At 39.3% G+C, this 17,386-nt stretch overlaps 1 protein-coding gene across 9 annotated transcripts in view; it reads left to right on the top strand.

The window, feature by feature from the left end:
* daam2 (dishevelled associated activator of morphogenesis 2) overlaps positions 1 to 4,916 on the top strand; it is a 120,681-nt gene extending 115,765 nt beyond the window's left edge. For all 9 annotated transcript variants that reach the window (XM_084380458.1, XM_084380460.1, XM_084380459.1 and 6 more), the window contains one exon: positions 323 to 4,916. In XM_084380458.1, the coding sequence (XP_084236584.1) occupies positions 323 to 535 (213 nt within the window). In that variant the 3' untranslated portion in view covers positions 536 to 4,916. The remainder of the gene's footprint in view (positions 1 to 322) is intronic.
* Positions 4,917 to 17,386: the final 12,470 nt, after the last annotated feature.

The following is a 17,386-nucleotide window of genomic DNA, read 5'->3' on the forward strand; positions in this document are numbered from 1 at the left end:
ACACTATTATTTGCAAGTGATCAGATTAGAATCTTGTGTCCAGACATCACTAACCTATCTGCATGGGTTGCTGCGGTAACATCGTAGACGTCAGTAACTACTCTGCCTTCCAACACAGAAAAGGACATCCATCATCTCGCCTCCCAAAAAATCACGCTGTCAGTCTGAACTTAGCCTTACTTTGTTTTTATTGTGTTATTAAACCATCACCAACAAATAACTCCCGGTTTAAAATTTCATTACGAGTGTTTGAACACTTAAAGGTGTTTTACTCTCTGCTCCTGTTTGTTTCTGTCTTAAACTTCCTGTCTCCATTTTACAGCTCAAGGAGCAGAGGGAACGAGAACGGCGGGCCAAGAAGAGCGGCGCCTCAGAAGAGGTCGGCGGGGAATTTGACGATCTGGTGTCAGCACTGCGTTCCGGTGAGGTCTTCGACAAGGACCTGAACAAATTTAAGCGGAACCGCAAACGCTCAGTCAACCAGCTGGTGGAGGGTGGTGGCCGCGAACGAGCTGTCACCAAGGTTAACTACTAGGTCGAGATAAGGAAGGAAAAAGAAAAGACTTGATGCCTAAATTCTGCCGTGGTGTAGATCGCTGATCACCTTTAGTCCAGGTACTCAAACGGTGACCATTGACATTGGAGAGGATGTAAGTAACTGCTGAACTAGACATGTAGTTACATGTATGGACAGCCACACCGTTTTGAAGGATGCCACACTCTCCTCTGACTGGTCTTGTAAAGCTATTTCCAACCCGTTTGTCCTGATGTGGAAGAAGAGCAGTTGGGATTGATGGATGGACGGACAGACCACTGTGATACATTATCCCATAACTTTTGACCATATCCTTTTAACACTGTGCTCAAGCTTCCAACTCTCTATCATCCACTGTTTTTCACTGCTCGTTTTTCCTCACAAACACTTTGCTGTTCCCCAGTAAGTTCCTTGGTGCTGAAGCAGCCCTGTCTTTTTTGCTAACTGGCTCTAAAACACACAGGACATTGGGATCAGCCAGTCACACTGTATATAGACACAAGGTGGAGAGAAATGATTGAAAAAAGAACAGAAAAAGAAGGTGGGATGGGGGAACTAAGCCATAACCTCCACAGTAATGGTTGCTCCAAGTGTCCCCCAGAAAAGAGACTCTTGAGCCACAGAAAAGGTAGATATTCATGAACTTCCTTTCTTATCGCTTCAAAACAGAGGATTCATCCCAGTGTCCTTCTCCAGCACACAGCATTCCCAGAGAGGACATCCCGAGCTGCGATTTCAGTTCCAGCTCTTCTCAAGGAAGAAATCTTCTCAGCTTGATCCGCCTGACAAAACGATGACTGTGCCACGAGGGTCAAGCCTCACCTACACTACCCAATGGTTTAAGCATTGTTCTGGCATGAATCAGTGCCAAAGCAAAGAGAAAGCAAATGTAAATGTATTAATACAAAACATGCTGCAGTTAGGCATTGATATATATTTATATTTAGATGCAGACAAGCTAATTGCAAAGATGTAGAGGTTTTTTTACGTTTTCATGGCATTTGGGGGTTTTGTACACGCAATGCATTATTTGTTGGTGTTGCAAGTTCACATTGCTGTTGAAGTGAATTTCTTATACATTTTTGCGCCATGTAAAAAAAGATAATTGCTTATCCTTCTCTCACACATCTTGTTTGCACTGTAGCTTTTCTGAAAAAAATGTAACACTCCTAGGGTTCCACAGTGTCCTCTGGAAAAAGTCCTCTGTACTGAAATTACCTTTATCTATAACAAAGATAATGAAGGAATGCCATATATGAATTTCAACTTCAGGGCACAATCTGCAGTTTGCAGTGCTCTCCCTGCTCAGCTGTCTGTGTGAATGGTTCCCATCTGAATCAGTGCAACTAAAATGTAGACCATGTTAGCAGTTCTCATTAGGCCTCTTATTACTCATTGATAGTGTCTGTAGGATCTGTTCCACTGGTGCTAAAACAGGTGGTCTCTGGACAGAGCTGTCAGTGCAGTTGAAGATTTCTCCAATTAAACTAGGGTTTGTTTACTTTTTTACCAAGATTTAGGCTCATGCAGTATTTCTGTGCATTTTTCATATTTTAGTTGACATTCTAATGAGGGACCACACCATGTGATAAGTCTGTATTTGCAAAGTCAGGGTTCAACAAAGCACTTAAAGGGTGCAGAAATTCTTATTGTGGCTTGATTAAGGGCACTAACAAGAAGAGGGTTTGCCTCAGAAAGCATTGTAGAAAACAATCATTACTTTCATCTTTCCTTCCAGCTTTTCTCACACATTTGTTTACATATGGCTAGACACTATGGTATTGCTATGGGCAACCTATTGCCAAACAATAGTCAGACCGACATACTGTAGCCAACCAGTCACATTTTCAAAATATTCACTGTAGTTTGTTTTATGTATATTTGTATTTCTAAAACCTTAGCAGTAGCTATGACAAAGGCTGCAATGTAATGTACAGGCTCGCTTCATTACAACACCCTGTACATCTTCTTGAAGATGGACATACAGTAGCTTGCTACAGGAAGTGTACCCACAGAGAAGGCTTTAAGCCTGGATTGAAGGTTCCACTGCTCCAGGTTCCACTCCACTCCACTCTTGGTCAGTTCTGATGGAGATGAGGAAGCCGGTTTCACACAGCATTTTGGGACATCAAATGAAAGGAATGATCTGTTAAAAACATGAATCATAAGCCACATTTGAACATCATGTCAGGTAGGTAGAGGGCAATACGCACATGAAGTTCAAGGACTCCAGTGGGAATATTTCAGTGCTAATTGACAAAATTGGCTCATCCTGTGTTTAATCTCCTCTGTCAACCCATTCATGCACATTTATTTAATATTCCAGAATTAAAATAGGGACACCAGTTAACGCTTCTTCTTCATAGCTTCATGTTTTTTAATATATCCATTACTTACAGTACAAATTGATTGGTTGAGATTGATAGGCCAAAGGATTTGCACAACAGCTCCTGGTTCAGTTTGCAGGTGGTTGTTCTCATGGTAACACTGTGGTCAACACCAAGGACTCATACTGCAGTTCCTTTCTCCATTCCTCATATTAAATTAAATTGACTCAATAAGCACTTGTTGTGTGTCACAAAATGATGAGTTGCCGAACATCAGTTTTTATTTAATGTGCAATGTTTCTGAACAAACTGATAGACTTATCACTGAACATCCACTATGTATGTCATGATGATCTCTGCAGTAGTAATGGCTATCCAAGTTTGTCTTTGTTCCTTTACTGCCAGCCTTTCTGTTCTGAAACATATTTAAGTGCCTCTGACCCTGTTATCACACATGTACCATTGTTATTATGTTTTAGAGCTTGTGGCTTTCTCATGTACAATGAATTGCAGCTGACAGTTAGAATTAGATTCAATGGCGCCATCTTGTGGCTTCAGATGGAGCACTTTGTGTCACACCTGATGTCACAAGCAGTTAAAATCATGTCTCCAAAATGTGATGAGGCACTTGACCCAAGGCACAATCAGTCACCAAAGTCTCCTAAAGGTCCAAGAAGTTTGACCTATTACCTGTACCTCTCCCTCTTTTAAACCAGTCATTTTTCCTCAAATTGAAGCAGAGAGAAACGAGTGCAGAAAGGGCCTTTGAGGTCCCATGTCCAACACTTTAGAGATTAACTGGTACACCAAATAGATTCAGAGAGGTTCCTTTTATAGAAAGGGGAAAAAGACATATGATTGCCTATTCTTTAACCAGCATCTCATGTATATTTGAGCTATTCTGTTTCCTAACCTCTGCTCCTTTGTCTTTCCAGTTAATCAGAGTTAGTATATCACACTTTGGCAGACCCATTAAACTCTTAATCCAGAGCTTTAACCTGTATTGTATTGCATACTATTAACTGAGGGGTATTGCAACATTGTCAGTATTATTACATGTTTATGTTGTTACATGTTTGGATGTTTATTTGGCCATTGACTGGCTGATTTTGGGGTGTACAGATGGAAATCAGAGGACTGAAATTAGTAGCTTGTTCAATGCACTTTTATTATGGGACATTCCCATTTGCAGCACCATTTTGAAGGCTTAGATCCCTCAAGAAATGAGAAGGGTGCAACAAAAGAGTGGTGCAAAAAGAAAAAAACATGGTGTGAAGAAGAAAGAGAGAAAAAGGGCAAGTGAGATTCGGGACTCCGGCTGGGCCGCTGGAAACACATTTATAGTCAGTCTAATGGATGACAGAGATGTGTGGGGACACAAAGAGGTAACACTCATACATAACAGGAGTGTATTGAGTTTAAATCATCACCTGCCTGTGTCACCTGCTTTGGTGTGTAAAGGAAAAAAAGTTTAATGTTTTCTAAATCACCACATTTGTGTCAAATCATGCACTTGGCGATGAGCTGCATGCCTAAAGAAGGGTGCACTAAGTGTGATGTGTTGACTTTAACCTTTAATAGAAAATTGCTTGCAATATGGAACACACCTGTTAGACGACAATTTGTACTACCTGAGAAAAGTTGCACCCAGTTTTAGAGGTTGTATAATTGTGAGGAGTCAGTATTTTTATGGTTGGAAACAAAAAGTATTCTCCACCGATGTACAGTTGGAAAAAAGCATTTTGTACACCATTCTTGATGTTTGAGATAAGATTTAAAAAAAGATCACAACATTGAGGAATGTTCCATTTTCCTGTAAATTGTACCTCTATTTATTTGCCTTATTTAGTTTGCTATATTTTGTATGTACACACACACGCGCATTATTACAAAATGTTATATAAAAAATATGAATATGAATAATTAAACTGTGGTCCGAGTATGATGGATAGTTTTGAGACATGTATAAGAATAAGAATCCTTTTTTTTTTTTCATTTCTATAATTTTATTTTATTTTTTTGTCTTTTGTAGGGTTACAATAAACTTTTGTCCCTTCCAACTGAGTGTTTATTCTTTCCTTCACAATCATTTATTGAGATGAGTGTTTGGTGATGATGCATGTGAATGATGCGGGCTGAGAATGTAGTATTTCTATAGGCTTATATTGTTGTGGTAGAAATTGTGATTCTTCGTTGATCAATTGGTTGATTGTACATCAACAAACACTGATAAATATAAATAATGGTTTAAGTCATTTATCAAGAAATATGCCCAACAGTTTTAATTGACCAAACTCTTAACCGCTTACAGTATTTAAGGAAAAGATTGAAAGATTAATTACTAAAAATACTTGGAGCTTTTGCATATGGTCTAGAAAAAAAATTAAATAAAGAAAGAAAAGAAAATATGGATACAGGCATCATCTCTGCAATACTTCAAGCATTTGAAGGAAATAAACTGAACAAATACTGCACCCACCCCATAATAAAAAAAAACACCATGAAACAATTGCACAATCCCTTCAGCCTCAAGCAGTTTTGTGTAAAAGTTTGATAAAAATAGGCACAAATGATTTATATTAAGTGAAGATTTCAGTTTTATGAAGGGTGACTACGAAACTTCACCTAACTTCCATTGGCATGTGCGTAGATGATGACTGAATCTTAAATTTTGGGCAAACAGAGAGAGTATCATTGTAATACAACCAGTGAAGACTTTCCGTCACGGTGCTACTGTGGCAGTGTGGTTGTTTTTCTGTTTTCCTGTGTTCTGTTCTCCCTGTCTGCTTTCCCCCTCCTTTTCTCCCTCACCTGCTCCTGAGTGTGTGTCTGTGGGCGTGGCAGCAGCAGCAGAGTGGCGCACCTGTATCTGATCACCTCATCACCCTCCGGCTTTATCTACCTGGTCTCTCCACCACTTCGGCGCTAGATCATTGCATCCCATACGGTGGCTTCAGAGTGCCATTATTTAGTGTTTTCTATACACTCCAGAGTGTTTCGTGTTTTCTGTGTTTTCGCCTTTGCGCTGACGCCCTTGTCTTTGGCTCCTGCAGAAATCTCCAGCGCGGTTCTGTTCGGCGTCCTGCTTGCCCGCTCTCCTGTGTTCCTCCATGCCGGCTCCAGTCAACCCTGCTTGCCTGCCTGCAAGTCTGGTCTCTTCCTCCACATTACCCTCTGGAAATCAGTTTGTAAAATAAATCCTTTACTCACTTCCTGTCTCCATTCTCTGCATGTGGGTCCTAAAAATAACCTCACCGTAACACTTTAAATATAAAAGAAAACTGGCAGTGGATATATCGTCCGCCACATACTTGAATAGAGGTGGATATAATGTTGGTATTGTGCCCAATGAAGAATGTGGAGGTGCAGTAGCTCACATTGTATTAGAATGCATTCTATGGTACAGTAGCAGTTTGATAACAAATGTATCATGAATAATATCGATATTAGTAGTAAAATGTTTATTCACAATAAAAGATGATACAGTAGTGATACAAATAATGGTAAACATTAAAAGTAATATCTTACTACTTTTGAATTATATTGGTGTAGTTCATCACTGTCACCACCAGGGAGCAGTAAACAGTCACCAGTCTTCTGTCAATTCTCGTTACTGTTGGTCAAGAGCTTATGAAATTAAACAATCAAATAAAGACACTGAGGTTTCTTATATTCTGTCCTTGTTTGAGAATTGCATGTTATAAATACAGAAACGCATTAAAACTGTCGGCTCATTCTAATGAAGAATTTCATTTGGAAACTCAAAAGTATTAATAACAAGATCATAAAAATATCAGTTAAGCAAACATCTTGCATTAGATTTGCACAAAGTACTGAAATGTGACGTTTAATTACCCAGCTTTTCACAGAAATAATTCAAAAGATATAGCACAAGTTTCATATCAAAAAAATCCTGTATTAAAAAGGATAGAGGCATGCTTAAATGTGCTAATAAGATATAAAATGTTTTTCTTCAAATATGCATTTGTCAGTAAATGACCACTTCATATATAGCGACCATTTACTCACTTCCTTTAGCTCAGGAGGAGAGCGGGTTGTCTGATAATCGGAAGGTTGCAACTTCAAATTCCCCAGATCCCCTGGCTGCACATCAAAATATTCTTGAGCAAAGATACTGAACCCCTAATTAGTCCTGATGATGCATGGCATCAGTGTATGAATGAGTGAATGTTACAAGTGTTGTAAAGCGCCTTGAGCAGTCAGAGTGGAAAAAGAGCTATAGAAAGTCAATTTACCATTTCAAATTTCACACTGGGGTGTTCAAACCTAGGGCACTTTGTAAACACCCTCTGTGATCCTCAGCAAGCATGTTGAGGAAAGTGTTGAATTCTCTAGGTTGTCATAAGAGAGGCCCATTGCTGCTGGGATTCCTAATATTGGAATGAATCTTAACTCTTCCTCTGCTGCCATTAAGGCAGCTGTGCTTGCACATTGAAAAAGCAACTTCATGATAAGATCTCTGGGTATTTCTTTAGCAGCCAGTGGTGACACAGTGGCATCCGTCACTTCCTCAAAAGGCACCTGTGCAGTATCAGAGCCTCTGCAGTGATGGACCGAACCACACTACATATTGCGTGACAGCAACAACCAGCAAAATTAAGATAATTTAAAATTATTAATATTAAATATCCTGCCCGATTCTGTCTGTAATATCAGTGAATCCACCAGAGACTAATTTAGCTCACCTTGTTCTGATCCTGCCGAGTCTTATCATTCAAATCCACAAACGACTATTCCTGGTTTCCTGTGTGCTGCATTTGGGTCCTATATCTGCACATTACATAAATCAGTATGTCCTACCAACTTTATTGTAAGTAACATTCTTGGTACGTGGAATAGTTTTTAAAAGCATTTTCCACCACCAGCAGATACTTTTTGCATCGATTGTTAATAATCCCAATTTATATTCCTTTGCGTTCCCGCCATTTTAAAGAGTGGAAGACAAAACTGTAATCCTGATGATAAATTATCTCTATAAAGGCAATACTATGAAATCATCTAACCCATGTAAGGTAGAATACTGGCTACCTAAAACAAATTTTCTTAGAATTGTACAAATTCGTTTTTTAGCCTTTAATGGGGTTTTCTTTGTCTGGAGGCCTGTGGCTATGCTGAAATTATTAAGATGTTCCAACTTTGGGATCAAAGTAATCTCCAAAGAGTAAAGTCCGAATGTTAACAATTATTTCATTGTTATTGCAGTTATGATATAAAGCATGATGTGTAATGTTTGTGTTGTCTTGTTTTTCATCTGTTAGTCTGATTGTACGGTTAGCCATTGTCTGGTGTGGGATTAGTGGCAGATCAAGTGGTTGTATGTCTGCTTGGAACCCATGTGGCCAACCAACTGTGCCATGGCCAAGGCGTCACCCTTTACTCAGCTGGTCATCCCAAAGGCAGCTGGGCATAAGATGATGGTGGCACCAGCTATGGCAATGTGATGTGTGGGCACTTTCCCCAACATTCACCATTGTTGCTCAGCCCTGGTCATCTGTATTCGTTAGCATGTCTAATGACTTTGGCAAAAATGACAGACTTTGACAAGTTGTGTCCATTGGAAAAAGAGAGCATTAGTCAAGGAAGCTGTTTCACAAAGACAACATTCACATTTAGATGAAGATTCATTATTCACAATTCAGATAAATCTTGTTTTACGACTAATTGTTAGTAGTGCAAACACACTGCACAACACATAAATGCATCCAGAAGCGGCATAAGTTATTATGATAGGGTTGTGAATCTAGAAAAATATATGGTTGTCCAGCCCATAATGACCATTACTTCAACAATGTGGATCATAGGCCTGTTCTTCATCTGGGAGATAATGAACATGCCTGAAGACACAAACAGGAAGGCTTTACAATCGGATAGAACTTTGAACTTACAATGTGAGTCTGCTCTACAAATGATGTGCTGTAAACGTGCACACACCCTACCTGCGTGTTGTTTCTTCCCAAACAAACACACCTGAGAGACGACAGTCAGGAAGAATCATCGATAGACTCCAAAGCAAAGAAAGGGTGAGATTATTTATGCTGTGTAATTCTATCAGTGCACTCACACAGAGAGGGAGAGGGACATGTGATCCAGGCTCTTGATACCGGAGGGGGCACACTGAAAGTGAAACTGTTCACTTGATCAGTTCAGACTCCATTTAAAGTCGACAGAGCAGAGAAGGCAGGGTGAGTATTAAGACAGCATTATTATTTAAAGACTGAGTCAGTTTTGAGGACTGTAGAGGAGAGAAAAGTTGGAATGAACTTAATTTTAATACAGACTGCTCTCCCCATTCCAATGTCTGTTTGTGACTGTCTAATATCTTCAATATAAAATCCATTACGTCAGCATACAAACTCAGATACTCCACAATACAGGAAACGAATGTGGGTATTTTCCTCATAGTACCTTTTTGAATCTGTTCCTCCAGATGTAGTATAGATGCTGACAACAGAGTAATATCTCCACCTTGGAAGGAGTTTTCTGAAAGGTCCATTTCCAGCAATCTAAAAAGCTGCTGAGGTGTTTACAAAAGGCCATGGCTGTGGTCTGAGTTCACGGTCAGTGTAACTGTCTTCTCAGACTGACTTCAGACCAGAAGATGAGTGATTGTCTGGAGGAAGGGGAGAACACAGCAGAGCCTCCAGTATGCAGCTTGGCGACTGTGAAGAGTGACTGGTCCATAGAGCTACCTCCATTCGTCAGTAATGAACCTGGACCCTCAGACACGAAGTAAAATAACTGACATTTCTAAGAAAATACACAATGCTAACTGTAGTTTGTGAAATATCTGTGACAGCTGTCAGTCACCTAGAAATGCTGTAATAAAAACTAAAAGGACTGCTACAAACATTCAAACCCCCTAATTATCAGCAGTAGCTTGTTTATTTAGAGCTTCTTAAATGACTTTCAGAGAATTACAATAGATTCACATAATATGACTAAAAACAACTTGGTGTTTGCAGACTTGAGTACAAAAAGCAGAGAGCAGAGTCTCCAGTATCGAGCTGTCTGTCTATGAAGAGTGACTGGTCCATAGAGCCACCTCCGTTCTTCAGTAATGAACCTGGACCCTCAGACACAAAGTAAGAGACCTGATACTAGCTTATTTATGTGACACATTTTCAGTTACCTCTGACAATGCCACAACTTGTTAATCTTGTTTTGTATATTAACATTTCTTCCGCAATAAATTTGCTGACTAAAGTTTGTGAAACAAATTGTTCCCATCCCATCTTCCTGTCAGTATCTGTGACAGCTGTCAGTCACCTAGAAAAAACTATGTTCTTATCTAAGAGCAGTGATGGAATGTAACTAGTACATAACATGCGTAACTAAGCCGTTTCACAAAGACAACAAACATTCATATTTAGATGAAGATGCATTATTCACAATTCAGATAAAACTTAGTAATTGTTAGTAGTGCAAACACACTGCACAACACATAAATGCATCTTGAAGCTGCGTAAGTTATTATGATCAGAATCAGAATTCCTTTATTGTCCCACAACGGGGAAATTTGTTTGCCACAGCAGCCAAAGGACAGAATATTTACAAAAAAAACCCAATAACAACAATAGCCAAAAATTAACAATATACAGTACAGACCAAAAGTTTGGACACACCTTCTCATTCAATGAGTTTCCTTTCTTTTCATGACTATTGACATTGTAGATTCACACTGAAGGCATCAAAACTATGAATTAACACATGTGGAAATATGTACTTAACAAAAAAGTGTAAAACAACTGAAAATACGCCTTATATTCTAGTTTCTTCAAAGTAGCCACCTTTTGCTCTGATTACTGCTTTGCACACACTCTGCATTCTCTTGATGAGCTTCAAGAGGTAGTCACCTGAAATGGTTTTCATTTCACAGGTGTGCCCTGTCAGGTTTAATAAGTGGGATTTCTTGCCTTATAAATGGGGTTGGGACCATCAATTGTGTTGTGCAGAAGTCAGGTGGATACACAGCTGATAGTCCTACTGAATAGACTGTTAGAATTTGTATTATGGCAAGAAAAAAGCAGCTAAGTAAAGAAAAACGAGTGGCCATCATTACTTTAAGAAATGAAGGTCAGTCAGTCCGAAAAATTGGGAAAACTTTGAAAGTGTCCCCAAGTGCAGTCGCAAAAACCATCAAGCGCTACAAAGAAACTGGCTCACATGAGGACCGCCCCAGGAAAGGAAGACCAAGAGTCACCTCTGCTGCGGAGGATAAGTTCATCCGAGTCACCAGCCTCAGAAATCGCAGGTTAACAGCAGCTCAGATTAGAGACCAGGTCAATGCCACACAGAGTTCTAGCAGCAGACACATCTCTAGAACAACTGTTAAGAGGAGACTGTGTGAATCAGGCCTTCATGGTAGAATGGCTGCTAGGAAACCACTGCTAAGGACAGGCAACAAGCAGAAGAGACTTGTTTGGGCTAAAGAACACAAGGAATGGACATTAGACCAGTGGAAATCTGTGCTTTGGTCTGATGAGTCCAAATTTGAGATCTTTGGTTCCAACCACCGTGTCTTTGTGCGACGCAGAAAAGGTGAACGGATGGACTCTACATGCCTGGTTCCCACCGTGAAGCATGGAGGAGGTGTGATGGTGTGGGGGTGCTTTGCTGGTGACACTGTTGGGGATTTATTCAAAATTGAAGGCATACTGAACCAGCATGGCTACCACAGCATCTTGCAGCGGCATGCTATTCCATCCGGTTTGCGTTTAGTTGGACCATCATTTATTTTTCAACAGGACAATGACCCCAAACACACCTCCAGGCTGTGTAAGGGCTATTTGACCAAGAAGGAGAGTGATGGGGTGCTGCGCCAGATGACCTGGCCTCCACAGTCACCGGACCTGAACCCAATCGAGATGGTTTGGGATGAGCTGGACCGCAGAGTGAAGGCAAAAGGGCCAACAAGTGCTAAGCATCTCTGGGAACTCCTTCAAGACTGTTGGAAGACCATTTCAGGTGACTACCTCTTGAAGCTCATCAAGAGAATGCCAAGAGTGTGCGAAGCAGTAATCAAAGCAAAAGGTGGCTACTTTGAAGAACCTAGAATATAAGACATATTTTCAGTTGTTTCACACTTTTTTGTTAAGTATATAATTCCACATGTGTTAATTCATAGTTTTGATGCCTTCAGTGTGAATCTACAATTTTCATAGTCATGAAAATAAAGAAAACTCTTTGAATGAGAAGGTGTGTCCAAACTTTTGGTCTGTATTGTAAATTAAAAAGGTAAGAAATAGAATAGACTAATAAACATGGTATTGTACAAACAATATACAATATAATATTAAATATGGGTTTTAGGCAAGTTGACAGTGCAGAATGAGGTCTTCTGGGAGCAGTGCTGATGGTAGACTCTGACAGCAGCAGGAAGGAAGGACCTCTCCTTCACACACTTGGGGTGTATCAGCCTGTCGCTGAAGGAGCTGACCAGTGTGGTGATGGTGTCCTGCAGGGGGTGGGACTCCTTCACCAGCAGCGATGACAGCTTGTCCATCATCCTGCTCTCTCCCACCACCTGCACTGGGTCAAGAGGGCATCTCAGGATGGAGCTGGCCTTCTTGATAAGTTTATCAAGCCTCTTCCTGCCTGCTGCCGAGATGCTGCTGCTCCAGCAGACTACACCATAGAAAGTGGCTGATGCCACCACAGAGTCATAGAAAGTCCTCAGGAGTGCCCCCTGCACTCCAAAGGACCTGAGCTTCCTCAGCAGATGGAGTCTGCTCTGACCTTTCTTATATGTTGCTGCAGTGTGATCAGTCCAGTCCAGTTTATTGTTCAGGTGAACGCCCAGGTACTTGTAAGATGTCACCATCTCAATGTCCGTTCCCAGGATGTATCAGTATCCAGTAGTCTGTCTGTGAAGAGTGACTGGTCCATAGAACTACCTCCATTCGTCAGTAATGAACCTGGACCCTCAGACACGAAGTAAAATAACTGACATTTCTACGAAAATACACAATGCTAACTGTAGTTTGTGAAAGAAATCATTTGTCACATCTTCCTCTTAGTATCTGTGACAGCTGTCAGTCACCTAGAAATGCTGTAATAAAATCTAAAAGGACTGCTACAAACATTCAAACCCCCTAATTATCAGCCGTAGCTTGTTTTATTTAGAGCTTCTTAAATGACTTTCAGAGAATTATGACAGATTCACATGATATGAATAAAAATAACTTGGTGTTTGCAGACTTGAGTACAACAAGCAGAGAGCAGAGTCTCCAGTATCGAGCTGTCTGTCTATGAAGAGTGACTGGTCCATAGAGCCACCTCCGTTCTTCAGTAATGAACCTGGACCCTCAGACACAAAGTAAGAGACCTGATACTAGCTTATTTATATGACACATTTTCAGTTACCTCTGACAATGCCACAACTTGTTAATCTTGTTTTGTATATTAACATTTCTTCTGCAATAAATTTGCTGACTAAAGTTTGTGAAACAAATCGTTCCCATCTATCTATTTAACTAACTAAATGAAACCTTGTTTAAAAACTTGACACGTCTGAAGAGCAAAGACTTAAATGCAGAAAATTAACATTATTTGGTGGTACATGTGTGAGCTGCAAGAGTACTAGCAGCACAGCAGAGTAGTAGAGGATGAGGGGGAAGTAGGGGAAGTCAAGTGAATAGCTTTGACTATGTGTTAAGATTGGCCCATTTATCAGCTTTATATAATGCTGAAATTTAATAATTTGTATCTCTTCCTTTGATTAATTGAATTGTATCATGTTGTTGTGTTGTATTGATGTTGGTTTATGCTGTGACCTGTTGACTGTGAAGCACTTTGGTGCAAATGCTTTTTGCTTTTAAAGGTGCTACATAAATAAATTAAACTTAAACTTAAACTTAATCACTCACCATAGCTATCAGATGCTAAGTTAATAAAGAAAAACTGTCATAATTCATCACATTAACCAAACGTGTATATTATATTCGACATGATGAAAGGGTTGCAATGAATACATGACGCAGTCCTGATGTGACTAGAAAAGTAACAAGTTTCAAAAAGTTTCATCTATTCAAATGTGTTTACTAACTCAGAGATATCCTGCTGTGCTCCTCTTATACAGTATATTGTTCAACTACAAATATATTCCATATGAAATACAGCATCAAATTGACATCAGTGGCATTTGTGATACTACAATGCTATATTGGCTTATATATTACTCTTGTGTAAAATGATAGTATTGAGTGTAGCACTTTATAATAAGGGTACAAATCATATACTTATGTAATGCTTGCTCATGATGATTTAATGCATGAATTAATGCAGGATGTATCATAAATTCCTGTTGCTCACCATTAAGAAATGATCAAGTCACTATTACCTTTATAAATGTAAATTAAAAGTTACTTCAAACATTAATAGATATGCAACCAAATTAGCTGAATTCCTCTTCCGTAAAAGTTTATTTCAGGACCAGGCATTCACCTTAGCTTCATATTTCTATGTGAATAGACCAATGGTATTTTTTGACACATTTACAAAATAATGGGTGCAATATAATAATATAATGGTTTTTAATTGTATTTGTGTTGTTGTATAAAGCAGTGTAGTGTAGCACGGTAGAGGGGGATGCACTAAACCAAAATCATCTAGCAGGCCAGGTACCAATTTACAAATTAGAGAATGATCAGAGAATGATCAGACAGAAGTGCCATAGGCCTACCCAATAAACTGACAACTGAGTTGGGTCTATTTTCGTAGAAATATGAAGCTATTTTTATTTTTTATTTTTATCAGAGAGGCTGACCAAATACCTGGTCCTGAAATAAACTTTTATGGAAGAGAAATCCAGCTAATTTGGTCACATACCAATTAATGTATGAAGTAACTGTGAATTAACATTTTTTAACTGATGATCTATTAAGTGTGAACTAACCACATAGTCATAGTGACTTAGCAACAGGAATTCATGATACATTCTGCATTAACTCATGCATTAAATCATCATGAGCAAGCATTACTTAAGTACATGATTTGTACCCTTACTATAAAGTGTAACCGTATTGAGACAACTAGGCCATGCAGAACTCTCTGCATTGTGTTTATATTCTTTTGTGTGAAAGTCCAGGGCTGCTGTATGTCCCACTCTGTTCCAGGACAGTAGAGTGACAGAAAACATAATGACACACAAAAAGGAAAACTGTTTTTTTTAAATGCAACAGTGGTGTTACAAACAATTCAAAGCTCAGTGCAGACCTAACTTACTCCAGCTAAAGAAATACTGCGAAAGTTATGGACACAATCAGCTTTCTTTATGGTGGACTTTTACTGTGTAGCTGTAGAAAGTGTTGAGTTGGCAATTAATTTTATTGCAGTCTAAAGGCTGAATTTTAAAAAGAAAATTAACAACACTGTTCTCTGATACCATCAGAACTTGTAGACAGTGTTGGCCAAATCTTGATATTTTCCGCTGTATTCACAGAGAGAGGAAGAGGTGTCATATTTCTGTGGAGGAGCAGCCCTCCTGCTGTGTCTTATGTCAGGACATCTTGAAGTATCCAGTCTCTACCAGCTGTGGACACTGGTCCTGCAAACAGTCCCTCAACTCGTACTGCGACCAGTCTGGTTCATCAGGAGACTCCATCTGTCCCAAGTGTGGAGAATCCAGAACAAGAGCTGGACTGCAGACAGCTAATCAGACCAGCACTGTACCAAGTAAGTCTGTACATCTGTCTGCTGATGTCATCCGAAAACACTGCTTGTTGTTGTCACACAGGATGGCCATTTAAGATTTTTCAGTTCAAAACCTTAAAAAAATAATCTGACATTATCAACAGAGTGTGAAGAAACAACAGTGTTGACGTTAGGTCATAGATGTCTATGTAGGCTGCTGTGTTGCATAGATGTCTAATGAAGTTGGTATGCTTACCAGCTAGCCCCAGACAATCCTGTCCCTTAATACCACTTGTACCTCAAGAGGAAATAGTCTGATAGCCCCTGTAGTTTAAGCTGGGAGATGTATGCCAGACGAGTTCTCTACATTTCACAAGCTGGCTTATCTTTAGTGTAATAAATGGACAAAATAAACTTACAAAATATTTTTCACCCGCAGGGAGATGTTTTTAGTGGCTTGTTAGCTAATGAACGTACCTACCCAGGTGCAACAGTTACTCCACAGGAGTGTGCTTTGTGCTAACTGGGTTCGGAGGCTGTTGCAGTTGCTTTGGCGCACTGGCTGTCTGCTAAGTGCTAATGTTGGGTCACAAGCAGTGCTAAGCATGTTACTTTTAAAAAATAATTAGTTATAGTTACTTCTCCCAAAAAGTAACTGAGTTAGTAACTGAATTACTCCACTATAAAAATTACTAGTTACCAGGGAAAATAACTATTGCGTTACTTTTTTTTTTTTTTTTAAGTTTAAATATGTCTAAGAATTTGGATTTTTTTGTGAAAGTGGGTTTCACAAGCCAGTTGCATAGAGTAGAACTGCATAGACAGGTACCTACACAGAACCTTTAATATTTATTGCACCTCAACAGACCACAACTGGTAGACATACTGTACTTCAAGTATTTTCTTCATCACAAAAATAGAGTGTAACAATATGAAGTGCTTTTAACTCTGTACATACTGTACTCTTCAAGTATTTTCTTAAAAATAAAAGTAAACAGTTTAACTATGAAGTGCTTTAACTCTGTAGTGTAAATTAAATAAATCAAACCTTCACACAACTGGTAGACATACTGTACTTCAAGTATTTTCTTAAAAACAAAAACAGTTTAACAATATGAAGTACTTTTAAAATAGTACTGGAAAAAGTATATGAATTACTTGGACAAATCCAACTTTGCGCTCCTAAACATTCATTCATTCATCTATCCATCCATGTGCTCCTTCCTAACACTCATCCATCCATGCATCCATGCATGCATGCATGCATTCATTCATCCACCCAGCCAACCCAGTCATCTACTGTGACCATCTTAGCCCTTAAACCAGTGATTGTATTTTAAAAGTAGAAGCTTTTCAAACTTCTGGTCAGAGAGCCTGCTCCTCTTTGGCGTGAAGATGAGCTTCCCCATGCTAAACAGTCCCTCTACGGGGGCACTGGATGGAGTGGCTGCATTGTATTTGAGTGAAATTTTCTTTACTAGTGGAAATCCATTAAGACTGTCCATACCTTGTGCTCCTGATTTGACATAATCCATGACTTGACTTTCGGCAGTAGCAGAGGTGTCATCCTCATCCTCAAAGGAAAAGAACTCATGCTCTATGGCTGAGTCGGTGCGTGCCTCTACAAATCTAGTTTTGATTGCCTGCAATGATATATAATGCAAAGGACATATTATACTGACTATCTACACAGAGCATTACACATTATGAGTATGTTTAAAAATATATTTCATTTTACATTATATTTTTTTCATTATGTATGGATGTATTTAATGTATTTAAAGATAAATACTAGATCTTACCGTAACAATTGCCTCTGGAAGGTCAACAAGGATTTGCAGACCACTCTTCAGGTCCAGGGTCTTGAACATCA

This window comes from Pagrus pagrus (assembly GCF_965226575.1).
Source record: "Pagrus pagrus genome assembly, chromosome: 18".
Lineage (NCBI taxonomy): Eukaryota > Metazoa > Chordata > Actinopteri > Spariformes > Sparidae > Pagrus > Pagrus pagrus.